The sequence below is a fragment of the Chenopodium album genome, chromosome 5 (assembly GCF_948465745.1).
Source record: "Chenopodium album chromosome 5, dcCheAlbu1.1, whole genome shotgun sequence".
Taxonomy (NCBI): domain Eukaryota; kingdom Viridiplantae; phylum Streptophyta; class Magnoliopsida; order Caryophyllales; family Amaranthaceae; genus Chenopodium; species Chenopodium album.
Window position 1 is genome coordinate 77,817,812 of NC_137838.1, and position 25,699 is coordinate 77,843,510.

A 25,699-nucleotide genomic window follows, 5' to 3' on the forward strand; every position below is an offset into this window, starting at 1 on the left:
CCAACTTGATAAGATGACATCTTTCTGCGCATACATTCCTTTTCACTACTTTAATTAATCTCTTTGTCTTAGATTTGGCTTTCCTATTTTATATTTCTTTCTTAACATCTTCTAATCATTTTTTTTCTTTTTTGTTTAACAACGTAACCTTTATTTTTGTCTGGTTACATGCTAAAATTCTTAATTAATCTAAAGTAATAGCTTTTGATTTTCTTGTGCTATAATTGAAGTAGGGGGTGCATGGCTATAAGTTTGGATCAATATAACTCATAGTGTGAATGTGCCTATTTTGAACTAAAGATTATAATTAGCTCGACTCTGATATTCATCGATTTCGATTAGAGAACAGAGAGGTTGTGAAGTGAAATTTTTTTCACGTATAAGGTATATTTTAAATTAAATAAAATGAGCTCAGAGTATGTACTCTGTAATAGATTAAGCTAATCGCTAATAAAGATAAATTTTCTCTGAGAGAACGTTGTTGAAATCAAATGAACCTCAATTCAAAAAATAAAAATAATTCGAAGTATCAAATTTAATGGCTTATATATAACTAGAAATTACGATAAAATTAATATGAAGTACTTTTTAATTGAAAAGGCTATTTGTTTAATTGGGAACTAAGGCTTCTATTCGTAATATATAGAACCACCTAAAATTAAGTCCACAAATTAAATACTTGTAACAACTTCCCTCTCTAGTCTCTACCAACTCATCAATAACCATTTTGCATGATCAACTACCACATTCATGACCATAAAATAGAGTAAATGATGATTATTGAGATGTGCTCAGATCAAATACTTTGATTTGAGTCCTAATTTACTTGTGTTTTCTTTAAAATCATGTTGAGTGCAAATCAATGATGACCATAATCCTTAATAAACTTGCAAACCTTAGTTCCTCACATTCTCAACATTTTAAAATGTCCCTTTCTATGACTACTTAGGCGGAGGAGTTTCAGGACACGTGAATGATGAATGTCCTTTTAATTAGAGAGGAGAGAAAATTTTGAAGCGCATGACAAAATATAATATATAAGTATAAATTAACCAACACAAGCATAACGTAACGTAAATAGATTGAACTTAAACTTGGACCAGTAATATAATTCAATTTCTCAAAAAATGTTCTATTATTGCATAAGCACTAGAAACATAAAACAAGCTAACAACTATATCTCAATCACACAAACTTAAAAAAACAAATTACTCACAAAACTCACTAATCAAACGACAAAATCAAAACATAATCCCACAAAAATAAAAATCCAATTTTGTTTAGAAAAATTATTAAGCCATCATTGATGAATAAAAATAAAAATGAATCTAAGGACAACTTACTAGTACTCCTAGACAAATCCTCATCATGTTGCAAAAGGCATAGGCAAAAGAAAACTTTAGATCATGACCTTTCTACATACATGACACAACCCAAGTCTCTCCCTATTTCCACCTCCCATTGACATGGGCTGCTACTCCATGACCCTGTTGTGTTGCCCTACCACCCACATGCCTCGCCGTGCTCGGCGGGCCCCCCTCCGCCGAGCATTTTATTGGCCCCGGTCCCACGCTAACCGCCTTCTCACATCGACAGCTCAACAACCCACCACCCCCTTTACTACTCCTCTTATTATTATCTTGATGATCACTCCCACTCCCACCCCCACCACCACCATCACCATTATTTCTCTCCGACTCCCGCCTCATGGCGGCGTATAGCCCTATTTCCGACGCTGACACCGAGAAGTTGCTAAGGCTAGCACGGTCGTACCCCTCGGCGGTGGTGACACTCCAATCAATGCTCACCTCACTAGGTGCATAACACTCAGTTGGTGCTATTGAAGGTGTCATAGGCTCATCTAAGCCCTCATTTTCATCCAAATGATTGATATTATTCAAGTTACTCCTACAAACAATCCCAAGTCTCTTCATTGTACTCGTATTAAAACTCGAAACCGGGACAACCACATCATCCATTGAATCCCTACAAGGGTACGATGTAGTTGTAAAGCTCTCAATCTCAAACAAGTCTGAGCTCCCATCACTTAGTACATTGTCATCTTCGTAGCTCGTTCTTCGTGACTTAGGACTCGAGTGGCTCCTTGGTTGATACACCTCTAATGACTCCCTTGGTGGTTCTGCAATCACATTGAACATCTTCTTCACCCCCACTGGCGGATTTTCAAGGATCGGGAATGTAAATCCGTTAGTATTACAACCTGTTGTACCACCTACAACAGCCGCAGCCTTAGCAGCAGCAACATTATTAGTTATGACAGTTGTAGCAGTAGTACCAATCATTTCTGAATGATTAGCAAAAGACTTCAAGGGGCCCATGGACACAACCTTATTGGGGTTCGAGATATTGCTTGTATAGCCATTGTTCGTGTGGTGGTTGTGGTGGTGGTGGTTGATTCCGTTTGAGTTGTTCTTAAGGTCTTGAACAGGGGGAATAGTAACATTTGAGGGTGTTAAGGGTTTTGATTTATACGTACCGCCTTTTTTGGGACTATTTTGTCTAGGAGAGTACCAAGAGGAAGATATGTAATTTGTTGAACTACCATTTGATGAAGTACTTCTTCTTAAATCAACCATCCTAGGTGTGTTGGACTCGATCCTTTCTTCAACTTGAACTGATTTCTTCCCCGAACAAGGGCATTTTCGCCTAGGAATAAGCCATTTCGTGCTTATCCTAGGCCATCTTGGGGTGGCGTTACTAGTACTAGTCGTACTACTATTTGGGGACAAATTTTTAGTAAGACAGACACCAGTAGAGCCAGGCGGGTTTGCTAGCAAACCCGTCTGGCTATTCCAACTAGCCTCCGAGGAGGCAGTTGGAGTTGCATGGAATGACCTCGCTCTATAATTACTATTACTATTTCTCCCCCCATAGTTACTCCCATTATCATCGATCGATGATGATACTGAGGAGAACCTAGAGGGGATCGAAGCAAGGTGATCGAGTCCCCCCTTCGAGTTTTTGTCTTCTTTTTTATCATCATGTAGACCACTGAAGTACTTTGCTGCATCAAAAATGCTAATTTGATCAGAATCCTCTGCTCTGACTTGTCCTGTTTGAGGAGGAATGTACTTGTTTTGATGATTTTGTGTTTGATGAAGGTAAGAAGAGAAGGATACATCTTTTTTAGATATGAATTGAGCTCTAACTATGGAAGGGTCTATGATATCAAACTTTGGTTTAGGAATATTTTGTTGTTGTTGTTTAAGATCATGAAATTGATCCATTTTTTTTAAGCTAATGTTTAATAAGAAAGGTTAGTGTTTAATTTTGATTGGATGCTTTGCATTTATATCCAACATCAAGTGTTTATATGAATGTTGGATGATCAATAATTTATCTACTAAGCAACAAAATAGTACAACGATGTTTTAGGACTATATGGTAAGATTGTTAACACACAAAAAAAGGGGGTAAAAAAAAAAAAAAAAAAAAAAAAAAAAAAAAAGGGGGGGGGGGGGGGGGTTAAAAAAAAAGCTTTTTCCTTTTATGAGATTAGGATTAAATCATTTGGGTGTGTATATGATAAGTATGCTTTTTTGGACAAGAAAGAAATGGGGTATGTTTTGATTTTTTTTAGTTGAATTGATGTGATGTGGGACAAGAAATGGAAGATGGGTGTATAAGAGTTAGCATCAAAATGAATTTAGTCTTCTCTTTAAGAAAAGGAAAAAAAAATGTTGGTTTTATTGACTAAAATAGTATAATGATGTTGAGATTTAAATTATAGATTGTTGATTTAAAAGTGGATTTTTTAATTCCATTCTTTGGTTATTTAAATTAGTTTATGGTCCCACATATATTTATCTACAGAATTATGCTTAAAATAAACATTTTTTATGAAATTGACTTTGAAGTTTGGTTCATTATATGTAGAAGAATCTTAATTGGTTAATTTTATATTGGTTTTGGGTGTTTAAGTAGTAAACATATTAACTAATCGTTGAGTACTAATGATTAGTTAAACTACAAAATTATTTGATGAGAAGAGAACAAAAATGTTTTTTTTTTTCCTTTTGTAACCAAAGGATTTAAATGCCTTAGTTTGTTCTCAATTTTTTTTTTCTTTTTTTTTTCACTCTAGTTCCTCCAATAAAGGAAGTATTAGACTCTTAGAGCTTATTTGACATCATTTTTTGTTTTTAGTTTTCAGTTTTTTTAAAATAAAAAACCAAAAATAAGAAACAAGAAAAAGGTGTTCACTTTTCTGTTGTCAGTTTTCAAAATTATCATGATCTTAACAAGTTTGAATAATTTTTGATTCATTATATGACATATATCATATGATTTTAAAAAACAAAAAACCAAAAAACAGAAAACCACAGTGATGCCAAACGAACCCTTAGTTACGTACTTATGTATGTAATTTTCCTATTTTACTTTCAAAAAAGGATCTTGCTAACGAGCGCCATGAGGCGTTAGATAAGGAGTAATTATATTGGTTGAAATGGTATTAAGTTAGGAATGCATGACAAAATCATGCGTTGTTCGGTGTAATTAATGTTAATTTTACTCTAATATTTCCACTTTCATTCTCTTATCTAACGCCCCGGGGGCGCTCATTAGCTTTTGCCTTCAAAAAATATATAAATCATTAAAGCCTAAGTAATTGTAGCATATAGTACAATGTTGACATATGGCGTTAATTACTCCATAATTATGGATAAAGTAGCATTTACTATACTTTAAGATCGAGTATTTATTACCCAATAAGGTGAATTAGTTGAATACATTTAAGGTGATCTATACATTACTTAATCTTTAATACCAGTTGTGTGGAAAAAGGGTTATGAAATAAAACACCTATTATTAGCAATCTGCCAAATCTTGCTTGCTTAATATAGTTAGTGTATTATATTGACGGTTCATAGAATTCGTAGGACAACGGTCAATCAAACTATACTAACTAAATTAGGTGATGCGTAATAACATTGTCATTTAAAACAAAATCAATCTAAACTTCATAAAATCTCATAAATCATTAACTTCGTACATATGATGTACGAAGTATTACACACACTTGGGCCGACGTGATTTGAGTGTATAACTATGTATGCAATAACACATATAATCATGTAGTGCAATAATTACGCGTAAAACTAATTTTATAGGCCGTGGAAAATACTTTCCAATCAAGCAATAGCACTTGATATTAACATTAGGATCTTGCTAACGAGCGTCTCGAGGCGTTAGATAAGAAGTAATTATATTGGTTGAAATGGTATTAAGTTAGGAATGCATGACAAAATCACGCGTCGTTTGGTGTAATTAATTTTAATTTTACTCTAATATTTCCACTTTCATTCTCTTATCCAACGCCCCGGGGGCGCTCATTAGCTTTTGCCTTAATATTAATGACACTTAAATTAATCACATTTTGGTTACAGTTGAAAATTATGTACTCCTTTTTTTTTATTGCATCAATTTGACTTTTGCATTATTCACCTGTCAGGCTGTCATGTTTGACTTAATTAATTTTCTTTTATAAAATGAAAAAATAAATATTATTATATAATATATTACGGAGTATTAGATTTGTCACAATGTCTTTATTTATTATATAATTTTGTTATAATTTTTACTAATAGATAATTAAAGATATTAATGGTCAAAATTACGTCTTTGTAAATGTGTCGGTTAAACTGCTGCATTAAAAAAAAATAGAGGGAGTAATGTACTTAGGTGATTAGGTACCCACACACCCAAAAAAAAAAAAAGTAGTAATCAAAACTAAAAATAATTGGGAAAAGGTATACCCCAGTGTAGAGACTTTTTGGCAAAATGAAGTTGTTGGGAGGCATAATGCTATTTAGTGAAGGATTACAACGCTTCATGGTACCTCACATTGCTGAACGTGACATTTACATGCAAATTGGGGCTACTTATAATTACATATCATAATTTCAAGATAAAATCAAGTACTAAAAGTTGGATCAAAGTTTTTTTCAACATGAAATTAGTGATTGTTGCCTATAATATCCAAAGTATGAAATGACTAGTGCAATTTTAGCTTTGGTATACAATGCTAATTCAATTGATTGCTCTTTTATAAGTTGTCAAAGATTATTATTAGATTCTAATCTCCATAGTTGGCTTGTTCGTGTGCTTTATCTAATATATATGGTGCTTGTTTGATTGACAATAAAAAAATAAAAAAAATAATTAAAAAAAAAACACATGAAAAGCGAGACTTTACAAATTAGGTGTGTTGTTTGGTTGACGAAAGTATGGTAAAATGGGGGAAGTGAAACTTCTAAAGAGTTTACACTCCCACATAATGAAGAAATTTATTTTACCTAATCCCTCTGAGGTAAGTAAAAATTCTCATGTAAACCAAACGACACCATAGAATCGTAATACAAGTTAAACCAATTTATAAATAAAGTCATAATTACTCTTATGCCTCGAATTTCTCTCAAGATACAGAGAGAAATTCTAATTTTAGAAGAGTTTCTAGAGTTTTTTTATTTTTTTTTTTGGTTGATGATAATAAATTTAAAAGCCAAATTAATATTTAAGTAATCCCTCCGTCCCTTAATACAAAGCCTCATTTCCTTTTTCGAGTAAATCAAAATACAATGCCTATTTCTATTTAAAGGTTGTATTTTTTGACATAATTACCCTTTTTTGATGAGTTGTCATCTTTTTCCCTTTACTTTTTTGTACTTTTAACATTAATTTTCAATACTTTATCTTTCTATCTCTTTAATTATTCTCAACTATTTTTTCATTCTCTCTATCTCTCTCTAACCTCACATGCATCTATATCCTTTTAATCATTAGTTTTAAAGATTTTACAACTTTCTTAATTCCCGCGCAAAAATAAAAAAATACTTTATATTAAGGGATGGAGGGAGTACTAACCAAGTTCGTATAATGACTCGATTTCAAACCTCACTCACTTTTCTTCAACGCTAAATTGCTAATTAAGAGTTGAGAATAATGGATTATGATTCAAGGTTGCAAGTTTTCTCTCATACACGACAAAGTTGCTTTACGACAATGATAGAAGCTAAGTTTGGACCGCATAATAAAATGCTCAAACCTATATTTAAGACAAAGGGATAGTTACAACTAGACCTAATAAGTGACACCTACTACAAATCAAGGTTGATATTAGAGCAAGTTTAGCCCAAAGTCTTAAAACTTGGGGTAACTTCATCATTTTAAGTCTTAAGATTTTTATACTTAAGACTTTTCCCATTTTTCTTCAAAAATCTCAAGCAAGTCTCAAGTTGAGTCTTGAAATTTCAAGACTCAACTTAAGACTTGAGATTGGACCCACTTCATTTTTATTTTTATTATCCCTTTTTTTTTTTTTACACTTTTCTACATATAATATGTCAAATATTTAAGTCTTAGGGCTAAAGTGATAAATTTGTGTAAGTCTTAGTGAGTCTTAACAAGAATTTGATGACATCATTTTCAATGGGGACCACCAAAATTGATGTCACATCCAAGTCTTAAGACTTGGGGCTAAACTTGCTCTTATGCATCCTTTTTTTATGCATCCTATTTTATGTTCCAATTCGTGTCTCAACTTCGTCTCCTAATTTTGAAACTACTACTGTATATCACAAACTATTTTCGAAATCAAGGAAAGTGACACCAAGCGTAACAAAATAAAGGTAGGTGAGTGTAAGAAAATAGGTGAATTAAGAAGAGCGAATATGAAAAGTGTACAAAAAAAAAAGGAGGTTAAAAGTGAGTCGAACTTTTTAACCTAAAATAGAAAGCAAGTAGCCGAAAACTCGGGAATGAAGGGAGTATCCATAATCGAATAGATGAACCTTACTACTACCCAAGGTCCTACTTTGGATCATATTTGTTTCACTAAATAATAAGTGGGACAATAACGTCAGAAAGAGTGATAATAATTCCAATACAATATGAATAACGCAGCATAGTTATACATGTGGTGTATATTATTCGAATAATATTTGGGGTAACAGCCCATGTTTGTAGTAAGGGAAGCAAATCCTGAACTCATACTAGTGAGCATTAGCAGTAAAGAAAGGACAACTCTCAAACAAAAGGATAAGCAAAGATGAACTGGGAATATGGAAGAGAGAAGATTGAGGGTCCATTTCCTTTGATGATTCGATCTATTTCGGAATTGAGAGAATGTTTGCATAAATTTTGTGGTTATCAATTTTTTGCGAATTTTCTAAATGAAACAAGACCACGTTGAAAAATTATCGAAAGTAGGCTGGAATTTTGGCCTCAATACAAATATGCTCTAATAATCTATAGATTTTCCATGTTCTATTCAATAATTTAAGCTATGGAGGAAAAAAAACAACAAAAAAATCAGAAACAAAATTTTACAGGGGAACTCGAAAACACGAGCCTAAAGAGTGGTGACATGTTACATCCAAAATAGAAGACTGAAGAAACGAAACAGGACAGTTACCTGGGATCAAAATTCTTTACAGTGTTTGGTTGAAATTAATCGGCTTTCTTCTTGGCAAATCGCTGCAGTGATTTCGGTAGATCAGCTCCTTCTTCGCTGATTCTTTTCCTTTTCTTTTTTGACAGCTCTTCGTTCTCCTTCATATTCTGTTCGATAATTTGCTTCTTTGCATTCGCAACAATCTCCTGCTTCTTCTTTGCTCTTTTACCGTCTTTGTTCCTACCTTTGGTTTTGTTCTTCAGCTTCTTGCCCTTGGCTGCTTCTACTGCAGCCTCCATCTCTTCTTCTCTCTCTTTCCGAGTTGGTTTGTCCTTCTTTTTAGGTGGCTTTACAGTTCCAATTTTCTTAGGATCCAACATGATAGACTCTGGGGGAAGCTTCTCCAGGAGAGAACGCACTTCTTTTTCACGCCTCTGTTTCGATGTTTCAAATGGATTAGCTACCCACGAGTCAAAGTTTGGTTCTCCAGAACCAGGAATTAAAATTGATGACCATCCCATTGAATGTCCTATTCCAAGAACATCTTCATATGGTCGAAAAGAAACCTCTTGTATCTGATAGCCTTTCGCCATAGAATGGCTCATGTAACGACTGTAATTCTGAGACCCTGAAGCATCTTTGAAAACTTGTACAAATGACCCAGTTGACGCAGCAAGCAAACCTCTCTGACTGAATTCCAAAGATTTTGCATGACCTGGCATCGTCTGAAGAACCTCAAATTTTCTCAAATCCCATAATTTGATTTTTCTCTCCATTCCCGCAGTTGCCATAAGATGTCCGTTTGGATGGAAAGCCAATGCTGTTAATGGTCCATGATGACAGAGCATTTTGACGATAGGATTGGGGCTCGTAGGCTTCCACATGGTAGATGAGCCATTGGAATGACCTAATGCAATGATACCGTTGTAAGGATTTGCCTGCATCACATCTGTACGACCTAGACCAGTCCGGTAATTAGCAATCATTGTACCCATTGTAACGTCTTGGTAACGAAGCTGTCCAAATTTGTTAATAGATGCCAAAAGGAAGTGGTTCCTTAAGAATTGAAGCTTCGATACAGCCCCATGTTCCTAAATATGAAGTGCAAAATTAATACATGATTATTTACATTGTAGGAGAAAAAATTCATTAAAGTAAGGCAAACTCCCTAACACAAGAAAGCAAATCAGGATTTAAGACCGGCAGTCATGATCCGGTAATTTAAAAGAATAGGGAAAAAAAAAAAAAGAAAAAAAAAAGGGGGGGATCCAATTATCTTCAGCAAGTACACTTACTGACCAAAAACAGGCCAAGTGAAATAAGAGAGTTCTAGTGTTATACTCAATAACCACTATCCAATTTCCAAATATTGTCAATAATGATTCTTTCAACTTCACTAGCCAATGGCAATAGTCTTTGGAAATTTAAAAAGCCATTATACTAAAAATAAAGAACTAAACCAAAGATGATTAATAACACTTGCAGAGTAGGACAGCTAGAGCATGGTACAACGAACCAAAACTTGAAAGCAACAACTCCAACAGTATGGTTTAGGATGGTTCAATGGCTCTAGTTAACAAGTAGGAGGCAAGGGAGCCCGAGTACCCTACCATAAAAGACAAAAGGCAATAAAGCACTAATAGAAGGGGAGAGAAGTTGTGGAAACAAAGCATCAACAGAGATAAATCCAACAGCCTAAAACCTATTCAAGGGTAAATAACAGAAAGTTCCAAGTTTTGGCAATACCATCACGGCATCACCCCACATCCCAGGTATTTAACAAATCTCATTTTTCACCTAATCACCTCCACTGTGAAAAAAAAAAAAAAAAAAAAAAAAAAAAAAAAAAAACTCCATACATTTATGAAACACCAATGACCTGATAAACTAATTCACCTCAAAATTGCCAAAAATTAACTGCCACTCCAAAAGAATGTGAGGTCTTGGACAACCAAAGGCCAGGAAAGATAGATATTTATATGTTTTGACTAAGTTAAGAAAAGGATAGCACATTTTATATCAAGAGCACACACATTCATGCCTTTTAAGGTTACGCAGTGCGAGTACACCGTACGTGTTTTAGTATGTTAGTTACAATCAGGCATGTTCACGGTTTACCCTTTCTTGCCTTCTCAAAAAAATGATAGCAGTTGAAAGTGTGATAGTATATACTCCATAAACCTAATATCAATGTCAAACTTCTTAGCCACTAATAAACAAATAGTACATAGAAATGCAGCCGTGCGGCCCGTGCAAGATAAGAAAATATCAGAGTAGCAGGAAAATATGATAATTTTCAACTGTCAAGGTTGTCAGTGTGAGATTGTGAAGAAATTTCCCGACATTAAGGAGGCAAATTATAATCTACCCTGAATTCAAATAGTTGTCTTTATCAAGACATACATCAGAAGAGAAGTCAGGTTTCTTGACCTAGGCCATACAAAAGGAACAGTATAAATTTAGAAACCTGCCTAGAAAATATGTAACACAAAGGTCTATCAAACAGTAACTCCAAAGCAGTCATGCAGCATGTATTATCCAAAACAACCAAAAATAAAACAAAAAAGTTTCTGCAGATTCAATAAATGAAGCCAATGAAGGGATCAGGGACAGCATCACAAGGTGAAAGAAAGTTGGTTCAATTCAATTTGTATATGAAAATGAAATGAGAATAGGACACTTCTTAATAAGGAAAGAAATATAAAAGACTATAGAAACTGAGGCACGAATGAAGCATCCTGACCTTCAAACAGTGAAGCTCAACACCGTCTATGTTATATATGTAGGGGTACCTGCCAATATTTCAAGTGTGAAAGCTCAGAAAATACAAAAAGTATGTTGTGAAGTAGTTATCATAGCAGATATTAAGCAGCAAAGTCAGAATTCCTAACAAACACAAATACATTTAATGGATGCTGCAACAAAAACTGGTCCACAACCAAAACTGACCCAAATCAAAGCTGTTTATGGAAAATAATGAAAGTTTGGCTTATGTAGTTAGAATGACTAAAAATTGACAGTAATAGTGCCATGTAACTAGACTTTACAAGACAAACTGCAACTGCATTGCTGGATTAGGCTCGACTGTTGCAAAAAATAATAGTCGTACACATGTTTTTCGCTTATGATCACAAGTATAGAGATGAAAGATAACAATTTGCCAACAAGAACATGCAATGACCAGTATTCTACATAGACAAGCTGCCACCAGCATAACACAAGTAGACCATCATCTACGAATGGCAGAATGGTAAAAACTCCACTCCAGAATATATGGTTCACTTATTACTAGAATAATCTTATATAGGTAGAAGAAACAGCTTATCATTAGTAAAGATCTCTAGAAAGCCGTCAGTTTTTGTAACAGCATGGTGTAACTGTGGTTGACTAGTTCAATCATCCAACAACATTCCTTGAATTGAGGAAGTAGTTTATGACCACTAAAACGAGATGAATGGATATCAAGACATCCTTAATTTAAAAATTAATTAGAGTATCTCAACTTCTCTACACTGTTAGTCTGTTACACAAACCTCCCTGCTCTACCTTTCATATTCTGCTTTAATGAGCATAAAGCAACTACAGTATGCATCAACTATCTCATTCTTTAGATTTGGATGTTTAAATCATGGTTGAGAAACTTAAGACAACACACAAGGTTTCCCTTCACACCATATTGGTTTTTACTCCCCTTCAAGAGGGACAGGTGCACCATGTCATCTCAATAGAAAGTATGGATACGTGAAAGATGATAGTAATCCCACAGAAACAGTGCAAATGTATAAAACTTAGCTGTATCAGTATTCTAAATTTCTAGCAAACAACTTCACAGTTATAATCTTTCATTAATCATTCCTGGTGTACAGAAGTCTCTAACCAACCAATCATGAAAATAAAGATTCATTTCAGATTGCGTACAGTGGTACAGATCCCAACTTCCCAGTACTGACAGTGATCTCCTCAGTAAGGCAGGGATAATGCATCAACTAAAGGGGGTCCAACATCAACCTCATGGAACCAATAAAATATAGAGATGATAGAGAAGAATCAAAGGATCCTCGCAAATCTCCCAGTAAAATCAAAGAGCTCGCAAGTTTGAGCAATTTCAAGCACAAAATGATATTAATTCAGAGAAAAGCACCATTAAGAATTTAAGATGAAAAGAGGCAGGAAAATCTCACTTCTTTTGAGCAGCAGCAAAATACAGCTCATTGTGCAAGAACACAACATCTCGTACAGTTTCCCGTACCTAAGACAATCAATAATCCTTAGTCAATAACGGTTGAACGATGCATATTACGGTTGAACGATGCATATTATTATACAAGTGATAACAATTAGCACAATGGAAGAATTATGATAGGAATTTTGCCCCCGAGGCTGCTACACACCTGAAATTCCTTAATCAAATTCATATTTTTCACATCAAGGACACCTAAATGGCCCTTGCGCCCTGCAATTGCCATATAACGCCCACTTGGGGTAAAATCAAGCTTGTAAGGACCAAGATCTGAAATCAAGGATAGGAAACAAAGAACATCAGAAAAAGGCAACATCTTAAATTTGCAAGAATAATTAATATGAGGTAAAAGGCTACACTAGTCAAAAGGATTTCCAAATATTCAAAACAAAGGCCAGCAGGAACTGCAACATGACCCACGCTATTAGTTATTGTCTGAGAGCCATTTCAGACAAGCAAAGATACTTCAGCCAAACATCTGTAGTTAAAAGCATGACACCTCAAGCCATATCAAAATCCGGGTTTTTAAAGAAAACTATCACACATTTAACATCTCTTCTTCCGAGAAAATACATAATGGCCATAATAGAACCCCCCCCCCCCCCCCCCCCCCCTCTTCTTCCCACATACACACATAAAAGCATTGGTTGTTTCTTGTCCTTCTTGAGTATTCAAAATTTTAATTCCAATTCATACAGCAAGCTTCAAAAACAGATATGAATGCTCTTCACTAAAATCCACGAAACTATATGTTGACTCCTTAAACTAGATAATTTTTCATCACACAGTTATCAGAAATAGAATAACAACCTGGTAACACCATATCGAATTGGTTCTTTAAACTTAGAATATCAACTTCTTTGCCGATAGCCTCCTGTTTTATCCTCCATGTCTTTTCTATACCATCAGGCTCCAAAAAACCACCTTCTGAAGGCAGAAGCCACTGAAAGATTAGACAAAGCATGTTACCAAGGGAACTGTATATTATTGTACAGTATATCACCAAAAAGAATATACAAGTTTATCAAAATGACAACTTTGCCATGTTACCAAAGAAATAAATCATGTTCATATATGAGGTTACAAAAACAGGAGATCAAATGCCTCCTTCCTATTGCCCATCAGACCCTAACTCCTCCCAACAACACACCCACCCACCAAATTATTCTGCTCTTCCTTCATGCCAATTACAAAACAGAACAGAAAACCTCCTTACTCTAATCCATTCAGTCCAAACTCCTCCCATCACCACCACCCTTCCCACACATCCACATAAAACCATCCCTGGCTAGATGTTCTATTACAGGACAACCCTCAGTTCCTCCAATAGAAGAAGGAAAGGACAGAACATTGTTGCCAACCCACGAGTACTGCTACTAGAATGAAGATGAAAATAGGTAGCTATTTTGTTTTTCCAGAAAAAGGTAATTTTAAGAGAACTGAATCCTGAAGATGTCATTAATAAAATTTATCAATTTCCTCTTAATCTCAACCAAGAAGCTGAAGGACGGGAAAGAACAGGAAGAGCATTAATTTATTTGATTAGCAGTAAATGAATACCAATGCAATGGCCTATACAATTGTAAAGGAATAAAACAACAAACTTGACCAGAAGACGTGCAAATTCCAAAAACAGGCATTAAGGCCTATCATATGCCTCAAAGTCCTTCAGCAATTATACTAGGTAGAAATTCATAATTCATAGAAACATCCATGGCCTCTACCATTTACAAGCAGCAAGATTGAATGATATACAAAATAATGTGTCCAGAGAAATTGAATATGGAGAATAGCGGCAAGAGCTCCTAGCATCGCTTTATGTGAATCTCTTATTAAGAAAAGACATTAAGAGTGCAGCACTAGATTATGAATAAGACTGGCATTAAGATAGAGAAGGAAGATGTGTCTCAATTCTCATATATGAATTGCATGGCAAAAGCAAATCAAATAAAGACATAGCAGAAATGATGCTCACGATTGGAATGTCCCTCACTCCCAAGTGAAGACAGAATATGCTATGTAATTCAATCTAAAAGGAATCCAATCAAAGACTCCATAAACAACCACTGCACACTGTAGTCTGTATTCTCTGTAATCTTAAATTGCAGATGGATTTCAGATATGTGCTCAGGAATGTATACTTACATGAATACCTAAATGCCCCTACTTGTATATTGCATGTTCTTATCATAATTATCAAGGCCTACAAGGCTATAATAATATTCAAAGTGGGATTTTGTTCTACATAACTGTTTTGAATACCATAAACAGAAAGAACATTTATAAAACATAGCTAAATCCTTAAAATACCATAAGTGGGGAAGATTTTCAGTGCATATAAGGATTCAAAAGGTGACCTTTTCAACATTGGCTGCTGTTTTTGCAGAGCGTTTATACAACTCTTCTTTAACAGCAAGCTGTCCCTTCAATTTTTTATCTTGCAAAGCCTGCAATAATAATATAAATAGATTTAAAAAAAAAAAAAGAATTAACACAGAATGAAACAGAGAGAAATATCATGACTCAAGCCGCAATGTTCACCATCCGGAAGCTACAGTAATACCAGACCGATGATAGAATAAAAAGGATGACAAAAGAAACAGATACACATACCTCCAAATTAGCACTTTCTCCTCTAAGATACTTCTTTACATTTGCATCCATCTCCTCATCATCCTGCATAGAAAGATTAGAAACCCTTAAATTTTATTATCATCGCACAAAAAAATGACAGAAAACACTATGGGAAAAAACACACACACACCCACCAGAACTTTGTCTGAAAGAAATAAAATTGACGAGTTCCCAGAACTGAAATTTAAGATGAACCTGACTAAGGGACTCATGACTCTCAAACACACGGGCATAGGCCCGATAATAACATTGCAAAGGAGAGTCACTAGATACAAATGCTTCTGGAAAAATTAGGTGGCACCATATAATTTACATTCTAAGTCCACAAAGCTATAGCTTTCCATTCAACCAAAATTGATTACATTCATCTTTTCTCTTAACCCACAAAACTCATGTTGCCGCTCCTCTATATTGACTTCCTACATGACTAAAACAACGGTATATCGTGGCTCGCCTTCATTATGATATTAGGTTCTCCACTAGCTCCACAAACAACTTCCTAGCAATGGATAACAAATTGATCTATTCACACAACTAATTTCCTAGCGAATTTGCCCAATGATATGTTTGATTTATATATCGCGGGTTTTCACCATTTCAAACACAGCTTAAGTTAATTCCAGATAGTCATTTTCTTCTTGTGAAGTCCACACCACCACCCCCCACAAAAAAAAATAAATAAATAATAATAATAATAATAAATTAAATACCAATGCAAACCTAATTTGTTCTTCGTCACACTTTAATAGGCCACATTCCGATATTCTTCACAATACAACATAGCATAGTAGTTTCTATCATCAATATATATCAAAAAAAGCATAAATATAAAGCAATAAACCCTAAAAAATCAAACTTTAACTTGAAAATTCAAGCAAAAACATACCAGCTCAGTAGCAGGAACAATCTTCTCCGCCCTAACCACCATTTTTTATCAGATTTCTCACACTTTTAGCGGCGAATTTGAAAACTGCAATGAAAAAAGGGGCAAATATTTAATGAACATTGAAGATTGAATTACTAACAGAAATTAAAGCGGAGGAGAGAGAAAGAGGTGAGACCGTGAAATAGCGGTTGCGGCCGTCGGTGAGTAAGACGTCGACGGGAAGATGGCGGCAGGAAAAATTGGAGGGGAAGGTGTAAATTTGTGAGTTGTATTGAGGGTTTTGGGAAGGGTTTAGAAAATCTACGACGATCTTCTGGAATCGAGACAGAAGCTCTACCTACTTGGTATCTCTCACTCTCAGGGTTTAGAAAATCTATAACCTTCGATGACCGGCTAATTGACCAGATTGATAAATAAAAAAGACCCCTACGTATAATTTGAGTAAAAGAAGCTAACCATATGTGATAATTGACCATATTAATAAATAAATAAATAAATAAATAAAAAAAAAGCTAACCATATGCGATAATTGACCAGATTGGTTAATATAAAAGACACTTAGCGAAAATTTATTTAGTAAAAGAAGCTAACCATACACGACAATTTAGTAAAAATAATAAACTCTAGCTACATTTAGACCAAAAAATCTAACTTTTTTTTTTTTGACAAACTCTTTAAAAATCCTAATTTAATTTGTTTTTGTGTTTTTCAATTTATTTTTCCCTTTTAAAATTTTAAATTAATATGTCAACTCCTTTTATTTTGCTAAATTCCGATCCCAAATTTATTTCCAACCCCTTATTTAAAACATTTCGTTAATAAAGGATATGAAACTTAAGTGAAAATTGATATGGAGTACGTTTTTTTTCTTGAAATTGTTATTTCCATAAAAAGGGTAGGTAAAAAAAAACACAAAAAACGAACCAAATTAAGTATTCACGAGTAATTTCTCATAAATTTTTTTATTTTTTGGGTTATTTGTCGCCTGAGATAATTTTATTTACCAAATTGTCGTTTAGGATTAACTTATTTTACCAAATTGTCACATGAATGAATTTTTTTACCAAATTGTCATTAATGGTCTTTTTTATTTACCAATTTGGTCAATTGGCCATTTATGACCCTTACTAATATATGGGAACTTCTATTTGAACCCCCCCCCCCCCCCCCATTTTCATTTTTTGAACTATAATTTAAATAGTTTCAAAATCTAATTATTTTTATTGAATTGAAATTATTTGCTGAACTAAAATTATTTTTACTAATTTATTGTTATATTTTTTAAAAAATTTACTAATTTTTACTGAATTGAAACTATTCAAAGATAAGGAGTATTATGGGCAAGAGAAAGCTTCATTAAATAGGATAAAAATCATAAAAAAATAATAATAATAAATAAAATAAAAAAGAGCTCCCGAGAAGCTACTTTGAGAAGCATCATTTTGGTGTTTCTACGGGCCTGTTCATATTTACTGAACTGAGCTGAACTGATTGGAACTGAACTGAACTGAACTGATTGGAGTTGAACTGAACTGAACTGATTGGAGCTAAACTGAACTAAACTGAACTGAACTGAACTGAAAATAAGTAAATATGAACAGGCCCTACGTCTCTTTGCTCCCAAAAAAAATTGGGCTTCTAAAAAAATCATTTCAACTCCTCTAACCACCCCTGTTTGGCCCAATTTGTGTTTCTGAAGTTGAGAAATAGTTCTAAGATTCTAAGACTTGGTTAGTTTCCATGTCATGCACGATAATTTTCAATAACCATTATTAAACTACCATTGTAATTGATTTTTATAAAGAAAAAAAAATTAGAATATAGTTACAAATTTTGATCAAAGTACAGAACTACAAAGATATGTTAGGTATAAAATGATGTAGAAAATAATCAAAATTATGTTAAGAAAGTTTTTTTTATAGCTATATAAAAATTTGTGTTTAAATATGTCAAATCCTTTTATTTTTAGTAATTACATTGTACTCTACAACATTAGGGAATTATTTTTGTATAAAAATTTGTTCAATAATATAATTTCAAAAAAAAAAAACTAAGGACACACCAGGATATGACACGTGTCATTGCTGGTGTGTCTTTTAGTATATAGTTAATGATTGACTAGGGTAAACAACACCTTATTCAATTCCTAAATTTGTCCTAATGATGAGGCCACAGTACCACACCAACCAGTGAAGATGTGGAGAGCCATTATGAGAATTATTTTGTTAGTGTCATAGTTGTTTTGTTTTATTGTTTGAGTATATATTATTAGGGATTGTTTGGTTGAATCATGTGGAATGTATTGGAATTGAGTTAGAACCGTTCCATTAATAATTTTATTTGGTTGAATTTTTTTAGTAATGGAAATTAAATCTTAGGTGTTCTAACTAGGGATGACAATCTAGTCTGGATCCGACCCTATTCCGCCCCGATCCGAGGTAAAATATCCGCTCCGAGTCCGAGAAAAAAGTAATCCGAGTTTGACTCCGTTAAAATAATCCGACTCCGAGTCGGAGGAGGGTCGGAGTCGGATCCTACAAAAAATCCGAGAAACAAATCCGACTCCGACAAATGTCCGACTTTAACGGATTATCCGACTCCGACTCCAATAGATAGTGGATTTTTGTGTGGGTCATGGTGGCATTGGGTGTGGGTTGCAAAGGCCCAAATAGGCCAACATCTCAAAGTATATTGAATAATGAAAAAAAAAACTCGGAGTCGGGTCGGATCGGAGTCGGAGTCGGAGGTCGGATATTGAAGTCGAAGTCGGAGTCGGAGTCGGATGTCGGATTTAACCTCCGACTTCCTGTCGGGTCGGAGTCGGATTTTGCATAATCCGCTCCGAGTCGATCCGACCCGTTGCCATCCCTAGTTCTAACTCTACCCATACCCTTAAAAATCCCAATTTATCTCTATCTCCCCTTAAGATTCACAATCCATCTTAATAAAGTATAGAATCCATACCAAATTTCCAACAATAAAATTAAACAACTTTAAACTAATAGTACGAGTTTTAGAATCTGATCCATATCTCTCTAGTATAAGATTTTAGACCAATCCATCCCAACTTGATGAACCAAACACCCCTTTAATTGAATGAATTGTGAATTTTAGGGCAATATGTGAGTATGAGTGTATGCGATTCTAGAGGTATGAGGTAGAGTTAAAACTATATGTGTATGAGATTCCATTACAAAAGAAATTCAACCTAATACAAAAATAGATAGAAAATGGGGGTAGAGATACAAAAAAAGCAGATAGTTAGGATGTTTGTGTTGGTGCTAATAATAGTGCTAATAAGCAGCAGTAATGTAGCTGAGGCGCAGCACACCGGCTGCCTAAAGTCACAGTCAATTGCACTCCATATATTGTTAAACCGATATTTGATTTCGATGTCAAAAATGGTGATGATATCAAACGATTTTATTAGAAATGCAACAAAAGAATTTTCGAAATTTAATCAAGTCATTGATGATTATTGTAACGAGTTATTGAAGCAAGGCCAATGCCTACCAAGCGAGGTAGATAAATTTGGAGCCTTTAAGGAGTGCCTGATGGTTCAACAAAGCATGCTGCTTAATAACTATAAACATACGATAAATATGCCTCAAACCCGGTCGGTCCCTGCTGCTTCCATCACTACGTTGCAGGTCACAGCCCATGTTGCTGCCATCACCAAGTTTGTCCAATCCTTCCCAAAACAGCTTTCCTCTTGCGTTAAATCTGCTGGATTACATTAAGCTCCTATCTCAAGACTTCATGCTCCTCATCATCATGATCATGAGGATCGTCTTCATTTTATTTTTTGTAATTACTACATCTGTTGAGTATTATTTATGAGATAAAACTATTCCAAAATTACTACTAATACAGTAGTAATACTTAACGGAGGTAGTATTTTATTTGTTGTCTATTTGCATTTGTACTTGTACTTGTATTCTTAATTCTTATGCATGTATATGTTATGTTATTTCTGTACTTTATGTATAATTGATTCAACTTCTCCATCTACTCTATGTTTTAGAATCATGGTGTCTTTTATGAGCTCATTACTGTACGTCTGTATCCGAAAACTCTTTGTATATGAGAGAATATGTGAATATTTGCCGTGGCTTTCTCATTGATTGAACGTCAATATATAATACAAGTGTACACTAGGGTTAAGGGTACATAAGTAAATTACAAAGTATAAATATAATGCACGATTATTTACATAATCTAACAGTATATATCTGGTTATTGTATACCTAAGGTTATCCATACTATCACAAAAGTTACCTATGCACAATAGTGAGGAAAAAAAATTCCTCACCACTCTCTCTACATTTCCTTCTCCTCCACGTCAGTTTTTGGTGAGAATTTTTTTTTCAAAAGGTTTTGTGTGAGACCGGACTCACGTGAGACCGGGCTCAATAACAAAAGTCTAACAAAAAAGTGTGGGCTAACTAAACCCGATCGCGAGGCCCGCAACACCAATTACATGACATGACAATAATATTCTAATACCTGACAATAATATTCTTATACATGACACTAATATTTTAATACCTGACAATAATATTCTATTACATGACAATAATATTCTAATACCTGACAATAATATTCTTATACATGACACTAATATTTTAATATTTGACAATAATATTCTAATACATGAAAGTAATATTCTAATACCTGACAATAATATTCTTATACATGACACTAATATTTTAATATCTGACACTAATATTCTAATACATGACACTAATATTCTTATACCTGACAATAATATTCTAATTCCTGACTAAAATGGTCTTATTCCTGATAAAAATTATCTTATTCCTTACTAAAATTATCTTATTCCTGACTAAAATAATCTTATTCTTGACTAAAATTTTCTAATTCCCGACAAATATAAACAATATTTATATTAATCTAATCCTGACAATACTAATCTAATACCCGACAATAAACATTTAATACCAAACAATAAACATTTAATACTTGACATTATTTTCTCCTTCCCTACGGACCTCTTCTTCCATGGCTACAATATTTTTCTCTCCTCATTACATCCCCAAATTGGAAGTGGGTAACGAGAATACTTCTCAGTCTCAGAGAAGATTCTAGATTGAAACATTGGAGTATAAGCAGAGCTCCATACTTGCGGCAAAGCATCCTAAACGAAAGCTCAGAGCAATCAACCATGGGAGCAACTATCAATTTAGGCCGACCCAACTTCTTCTAATGGGCCCAAGCCCGACACTGTGAGTTGGGATTTGTTGGAAGAAATTTTTGTAGAGCTTAAGTTTCCTACAACTTTTATTAATTTCAGATACGAAATCCAATCAAATCAGTGACAATCGGCCAATCTGTCACCCAACTTACTTAAACAACCTAAAGGCGGTAGCGTGTGGTTAGAGTAGCCATGAATGAGAGCTTTGGAAGTTGAACAATGTGATGGTTATGGCGGAGGAGAGAGAATCTCATTATCAGATCATTGCTTGCCGGCAGTTTCTTGTTGCGGGGGAAAGCAACGGTGGTGGAGGAAGAAGGTGGAAGTGGATAACGAGGTGATAATGGTTGGATTTGGATTTTAGTGAGAGTTGGTGAATGAATGGTGTTGTGAGTGTTGGTGGCGGACTCACGGTGAGTCCGTCTCACCCAAAACTTTACCTTTTTTTTTTTTTCATTCCACAATATAATTAACTAAAATTTCCCTCATCAATATATATCTCTCCTACAATTACCCATACCTACCACATATCTCTCCTCCAATTACCCATACCCAAAACATTTCTCTCTTTTACTCTCTCCGTTACATATTAGTATATTACTCGCAACAAAAAGGTATTATTTGTGAGACATAAAATATTACTTTGTTGCGAGTAATATGTATCAAAGGGAGTATTTAATTTGTAATTTAGTTAAATATATGCCCTAATATCAATTTTTATCAAAAAGAAAAAGAGGACATTTATCACATTTCATCACTGTGAGACTCGTGAGAGGTTTTATTATTATTATTATTATTATTATTATTATTATTATTATTATTATTATTATTATTATTATTATTATTATTATTATTATTATTATTATTATTATTATCTCAAAAACAAAATCATACAACCTACAATAAATTAGTGGGAAGCCGAGATACAATCTGGGCCCCCACTCCTCTAGCTATAGCAAATCCTACCCTAGTGAAGATATGAGCTGCAGCACGAGCCCCAATGTCTTGCGTCGACGAGAACCTCTGAATCCGCTTCAGTAACGCAACAGCCTCCTTCTCTAATTCCCCAAGCGAAGAAAAGGAGAAGGGAATGAAACCATATCCAATCACCTGACATCGAGCTTCATACTTAACCCGCTTCCGATGAGCAGCATCAGTCACAACGCGCCCAGGAATAAAGTCAGATAGCCCCGACTGTGTCAAAGGAGAAGACCCTGTCAAATCAACACAGACATCGCGACCACGATCCCATGAATAAAGTAACACATCCGCAGGTCTGAGGGCCTCGTCGTTCCCTCCAGCCAACCCAATGTCAACCTCCTTTCTCGCCGAAATCCCAGAACGATAGCAAACATCAACAAGGGTATCCCGAACGACATTATGCCGATGTTTAATACCCACAATACCAGCACAAGACACCGCGTGATCACCGAAAATATCTCCAGCAAAAACCCTCGAACAAGCAGAGCACGACGTCGAGACAGAGAATAAAGGAACACCCAACCGATAGGACAACACACATCGATAAGTCTTAGCGTTCATCGTCTGACCCAACCCCGAAATAGGAACCGCCCGAAGCCAAGCTGAGGTATGATCACCCTGCTGTGATTTCCATAATGCTGATTGTCGAGGAGTTAAAGAATAAGCAGATTCTGCAGAAGCGGTAATCTTTGTGAAATACATATCTGCCAATTTCTTCATGTGTTTAGGGGCAGCGACCTCACTAGGATTACTCAAAATGTCAGACTCCACTGTTCCATTAAACAAACACAACGCATCCTTAAAGGTTCGTCCAAGACCAACAATGCCAGCATGCCGAAGAAGTTGTGTCTGCAACCCAGCAGACTGCAACCGAGAAGCAAGAAAAGCATAGTGACGAACATCACCTGCAGAATTATTATTATTATTATTATTATTATTATTATTATTATTATTATTATTATTATTATTTGTTCCAGCCATTTCATCCTTTGGGTTAATCCGGATGATCAGTTTTGAGTGGTTAGGTTCCAGTCATCTCCCAATTATTGTGATAAAGTTCATAACTTATTAACAAAATAATGGGAAACTTTTGGTGAATAATCACCATTGTGATGAAATTTCGCCCAAAGAGGGCCAATTGATCATATTGGTATATAAGTTAACACCCTTATGACATATTGGTATATAAATTATTGTCGGCGACATATTGGTATAAAAATTAACATGTGGCGACATATTGGTATATAAATTAACAAATTGTGACATTTACCCCTATTTTTTCTTCGGATGAAAGAGCATGTTGTATACTTCAAAATTTTGTTTTAATTACTTTTGCAATCTTATTTATTATCATAATATACTTATTCAGCACCAAATAATAATTTTTCCCTCTTTCCTTCCAATAAAATAACTTTGATAAATCAATCAAACGATAAAACCCCAAAGAACTAATAAACAATAAACAAAATCTCAATATTAAAAATTTAATTTCAAAACCAATTACTAGTAGAAGCTAACTTTCATTATTACTTCATTTGTATTATACCCACAACTTTGTAAATCAACCATATAATAAGAAAAAATATATATATGAGTGTTTTTTTTTTTTAAAAAAAAGAAGAATCTACCCTTGTGATGCTTCAATGACCAACGCCCTCAATACATTCAAGCTTATATCCCTTTGCTCAAGCTTTCCTATTAGTTTTCCCCTAGCTTCTTTCTCATCACTTTTGGGCTTTCAACTTTTTTTTTTTTTTTTTTTTTTTTTTTTTTTTTGGATTTTTACTTCACAATTTTTTTAAATTAATATAAAAAGTAGAGAAAAGTACAAAAAAAAATGTCAAATAAAAGTTATTAGCACTAAAATTAAGCGCATGTATCATACGCATATCCTCCGACGAGAAAATAGGGGTAAATGTCGCAATTTGTTGACTTATATACCAATATGTCGCCACATGTTATTTTTTATACCAATATGTCGCCGGCAATAACTTTTATACCAATCTGTCATAGGGTGTTAACTTTTATACCAATATGGTCAATTGGCCAAGAATAACCTCACATGAATAATTAATTCCATAAAAGTTACCAATATTAGATCACTTTTATTGTCACAAAAAAAAAATCCTTAAACTATTAAAACTTACCCATAAATTATCAAAAGTTACTCATAATGTCTCAAAGTTAACAATATTTCTTCTTTTTTTTTGCCACACAATAAATTATTATGCACCTAAGTTTTAAAAACATTTGTCCAATCTCGATCTTTATTCTATTTGCTTAAATTCGTCCAAATTTAACCCAAAATTACGTTTAGATGTTTTCTCATGAATACCTTATACCTATCAAATCAATGCATCCATTAACAAGTAGTGGAATTGAAAGTGTAAGATCATAATCTTTTGTAAATCTCAATCTTCCAAAAAGATTATGATTTGCTGGCTTTTAGGAGTTGAAGGACGTGGAATATGATATAATTGAAGCCTGGAACATGAGTTTTTAATCAATAATTGATGGTTGTTTATATAAAAAAAAATAAAAATAAAAATATATGATTTATTAATTAATCAATAATTGATGGTTGTTTATGCAACTAAATTAAAAACAATAGAGTAATTTAATAACGTAAGAATGAATCAATTTTTTTTTATTTTAAAAACACTAAATGGAAAGCACGTAAAACAGCTGGACTTGATAAAAATCTATATGCGAAGATTACAAATAATTAATTAAGGCAAACGAGAGAATGATTCAATGAGTGAATAAAGAAGTCCTTAGACAATGTGTATATATATGCAAATATATTGATAACAAGTGTTTCGGGTAAAAACGATAGGACCTTCGGCAAGGTCATTTTTCTGTGGGCTGAATACTGATCTCGGTCCAAGTGATGACCGAGCCGAGGATTTCCTGCACAGCAAGCACACGTAAACTAGCCTCGGGGATTTTGCCGAGGAAGGCTCCTCCGATGCTAAAGTCAGTATGAGGTTTAGAGAGAGAAAGTTATGCAAGAGTATTAATAGCTTGAGGCTTAATGTGAATGAATATAGAGAGAGAAGGGTGAAGACTTTTAGACCTTGATAGTTAAATGGGCCTTGGGGTCAAACGGGTTTGTCATGTTGACCGGGCTTTTGACCAACTTAGCATGGTTGGAGAGTTGAACCTTAGCCTTAGGCTTTGTAATTGAATCATTTGTGGACCAGTCCAATTGGAGTAAATTGGACCCAAACAACTTGCCCCCAAACCCGATTCGAAAGCATGAAGGATCGGGTTTTGACTTGCAAAAATGGAGGGAAGTAAATGATTTAATCAAAATTAAAATTTGGGTAG

General features: G+C 34.3%; 2 protein-coding genes across 2 annotated transcripts; both read right to left on the minus strand.

Moving 5' to 3' along the window:
• Positions 1 to 1,445: 1,445 nt before the first annotated feature.
• On the minus strand, positions 1,446 to 3,248 carry LOC145633226 (uncharacterized). Its single transcript, XM_081685495.1, has one exon. It carries the CDS (start codon positions 3,246 to 3,248, stop codon positions 1,446 to 1,448), a length of 1,803 nt encoding a protein of 600 aa, XP_081541621.1.
• A 5,083-nt stretch (positions 3,249 to 8,331) lies between these two features.
• LOC145632393 (putative U3 small nucleolar RNA-associated protein 7) lies at positions 8,332 to 16,487 on the minus strand. The gene is made up of 9 exons (XM_081684757.1): positions 16,349 to 16,487; positions 16,174 to 16,257; positions 15,267 to 15,329; positions 15,011 to 15,100; positions 13,464 to 13,596; positions 12,805 to 12,923; positions 12,595 to 12,662; positions 11,157 to 11,205; positions 8,332 to 9,504 (listed from the first exon to the last, which is right to left on the minus strand). The coding sequence occupies exons 2-9, from the start codon at positions 16,213 to 16,215 to the stop codon at positions 8,470 to 8,472; spliced, it is 1,599 nt and encodes a 532-aa protein (XP_081540883.1). The 5' UTR covers positions 16,216 to 16,257; positions 16,349 to 16,487; the 3' UTR covers positions 8,332 to 8,469.
• Positions 16,488 to 25,699: the final 9,212 nt, after the last annotated feature.

What these genes read in the sequence shown, in the direction of transcription:
- LOC145633226 (XM_081685495.1), bottom strand. Translation starts at nt 3,248, where the DNA reads ATGGATCAATTTCATGATCTTAAACAACAACAACAAAATATTCCTAAA.
- LOC145632393 (XM_081684757.1), bottom strand. Translation starts at nt 16,215, where the DNA reads ATGGTGGTTAGGGCGGAGAAGATTGTTCCTGCTACTGAGCTG. An exon ending in TTGTTCCTGCTACTGAGCTG is followed by an intron (nt 15,330 to 16,173) that starts GTATGTTTTTGC and finishes CTTTCTATGCAG; the next exon opens with GATGATGAGGAGATGGATGC. An exon ending in TTTGCTGCTGCTCAAAAGAA is followed by an intron (nt 11,206 to 12,594) that starts GTGAGATTTTCC and finishes AAATATTGGCAG; the next exon opens with GTACCCCTACATATATAACA.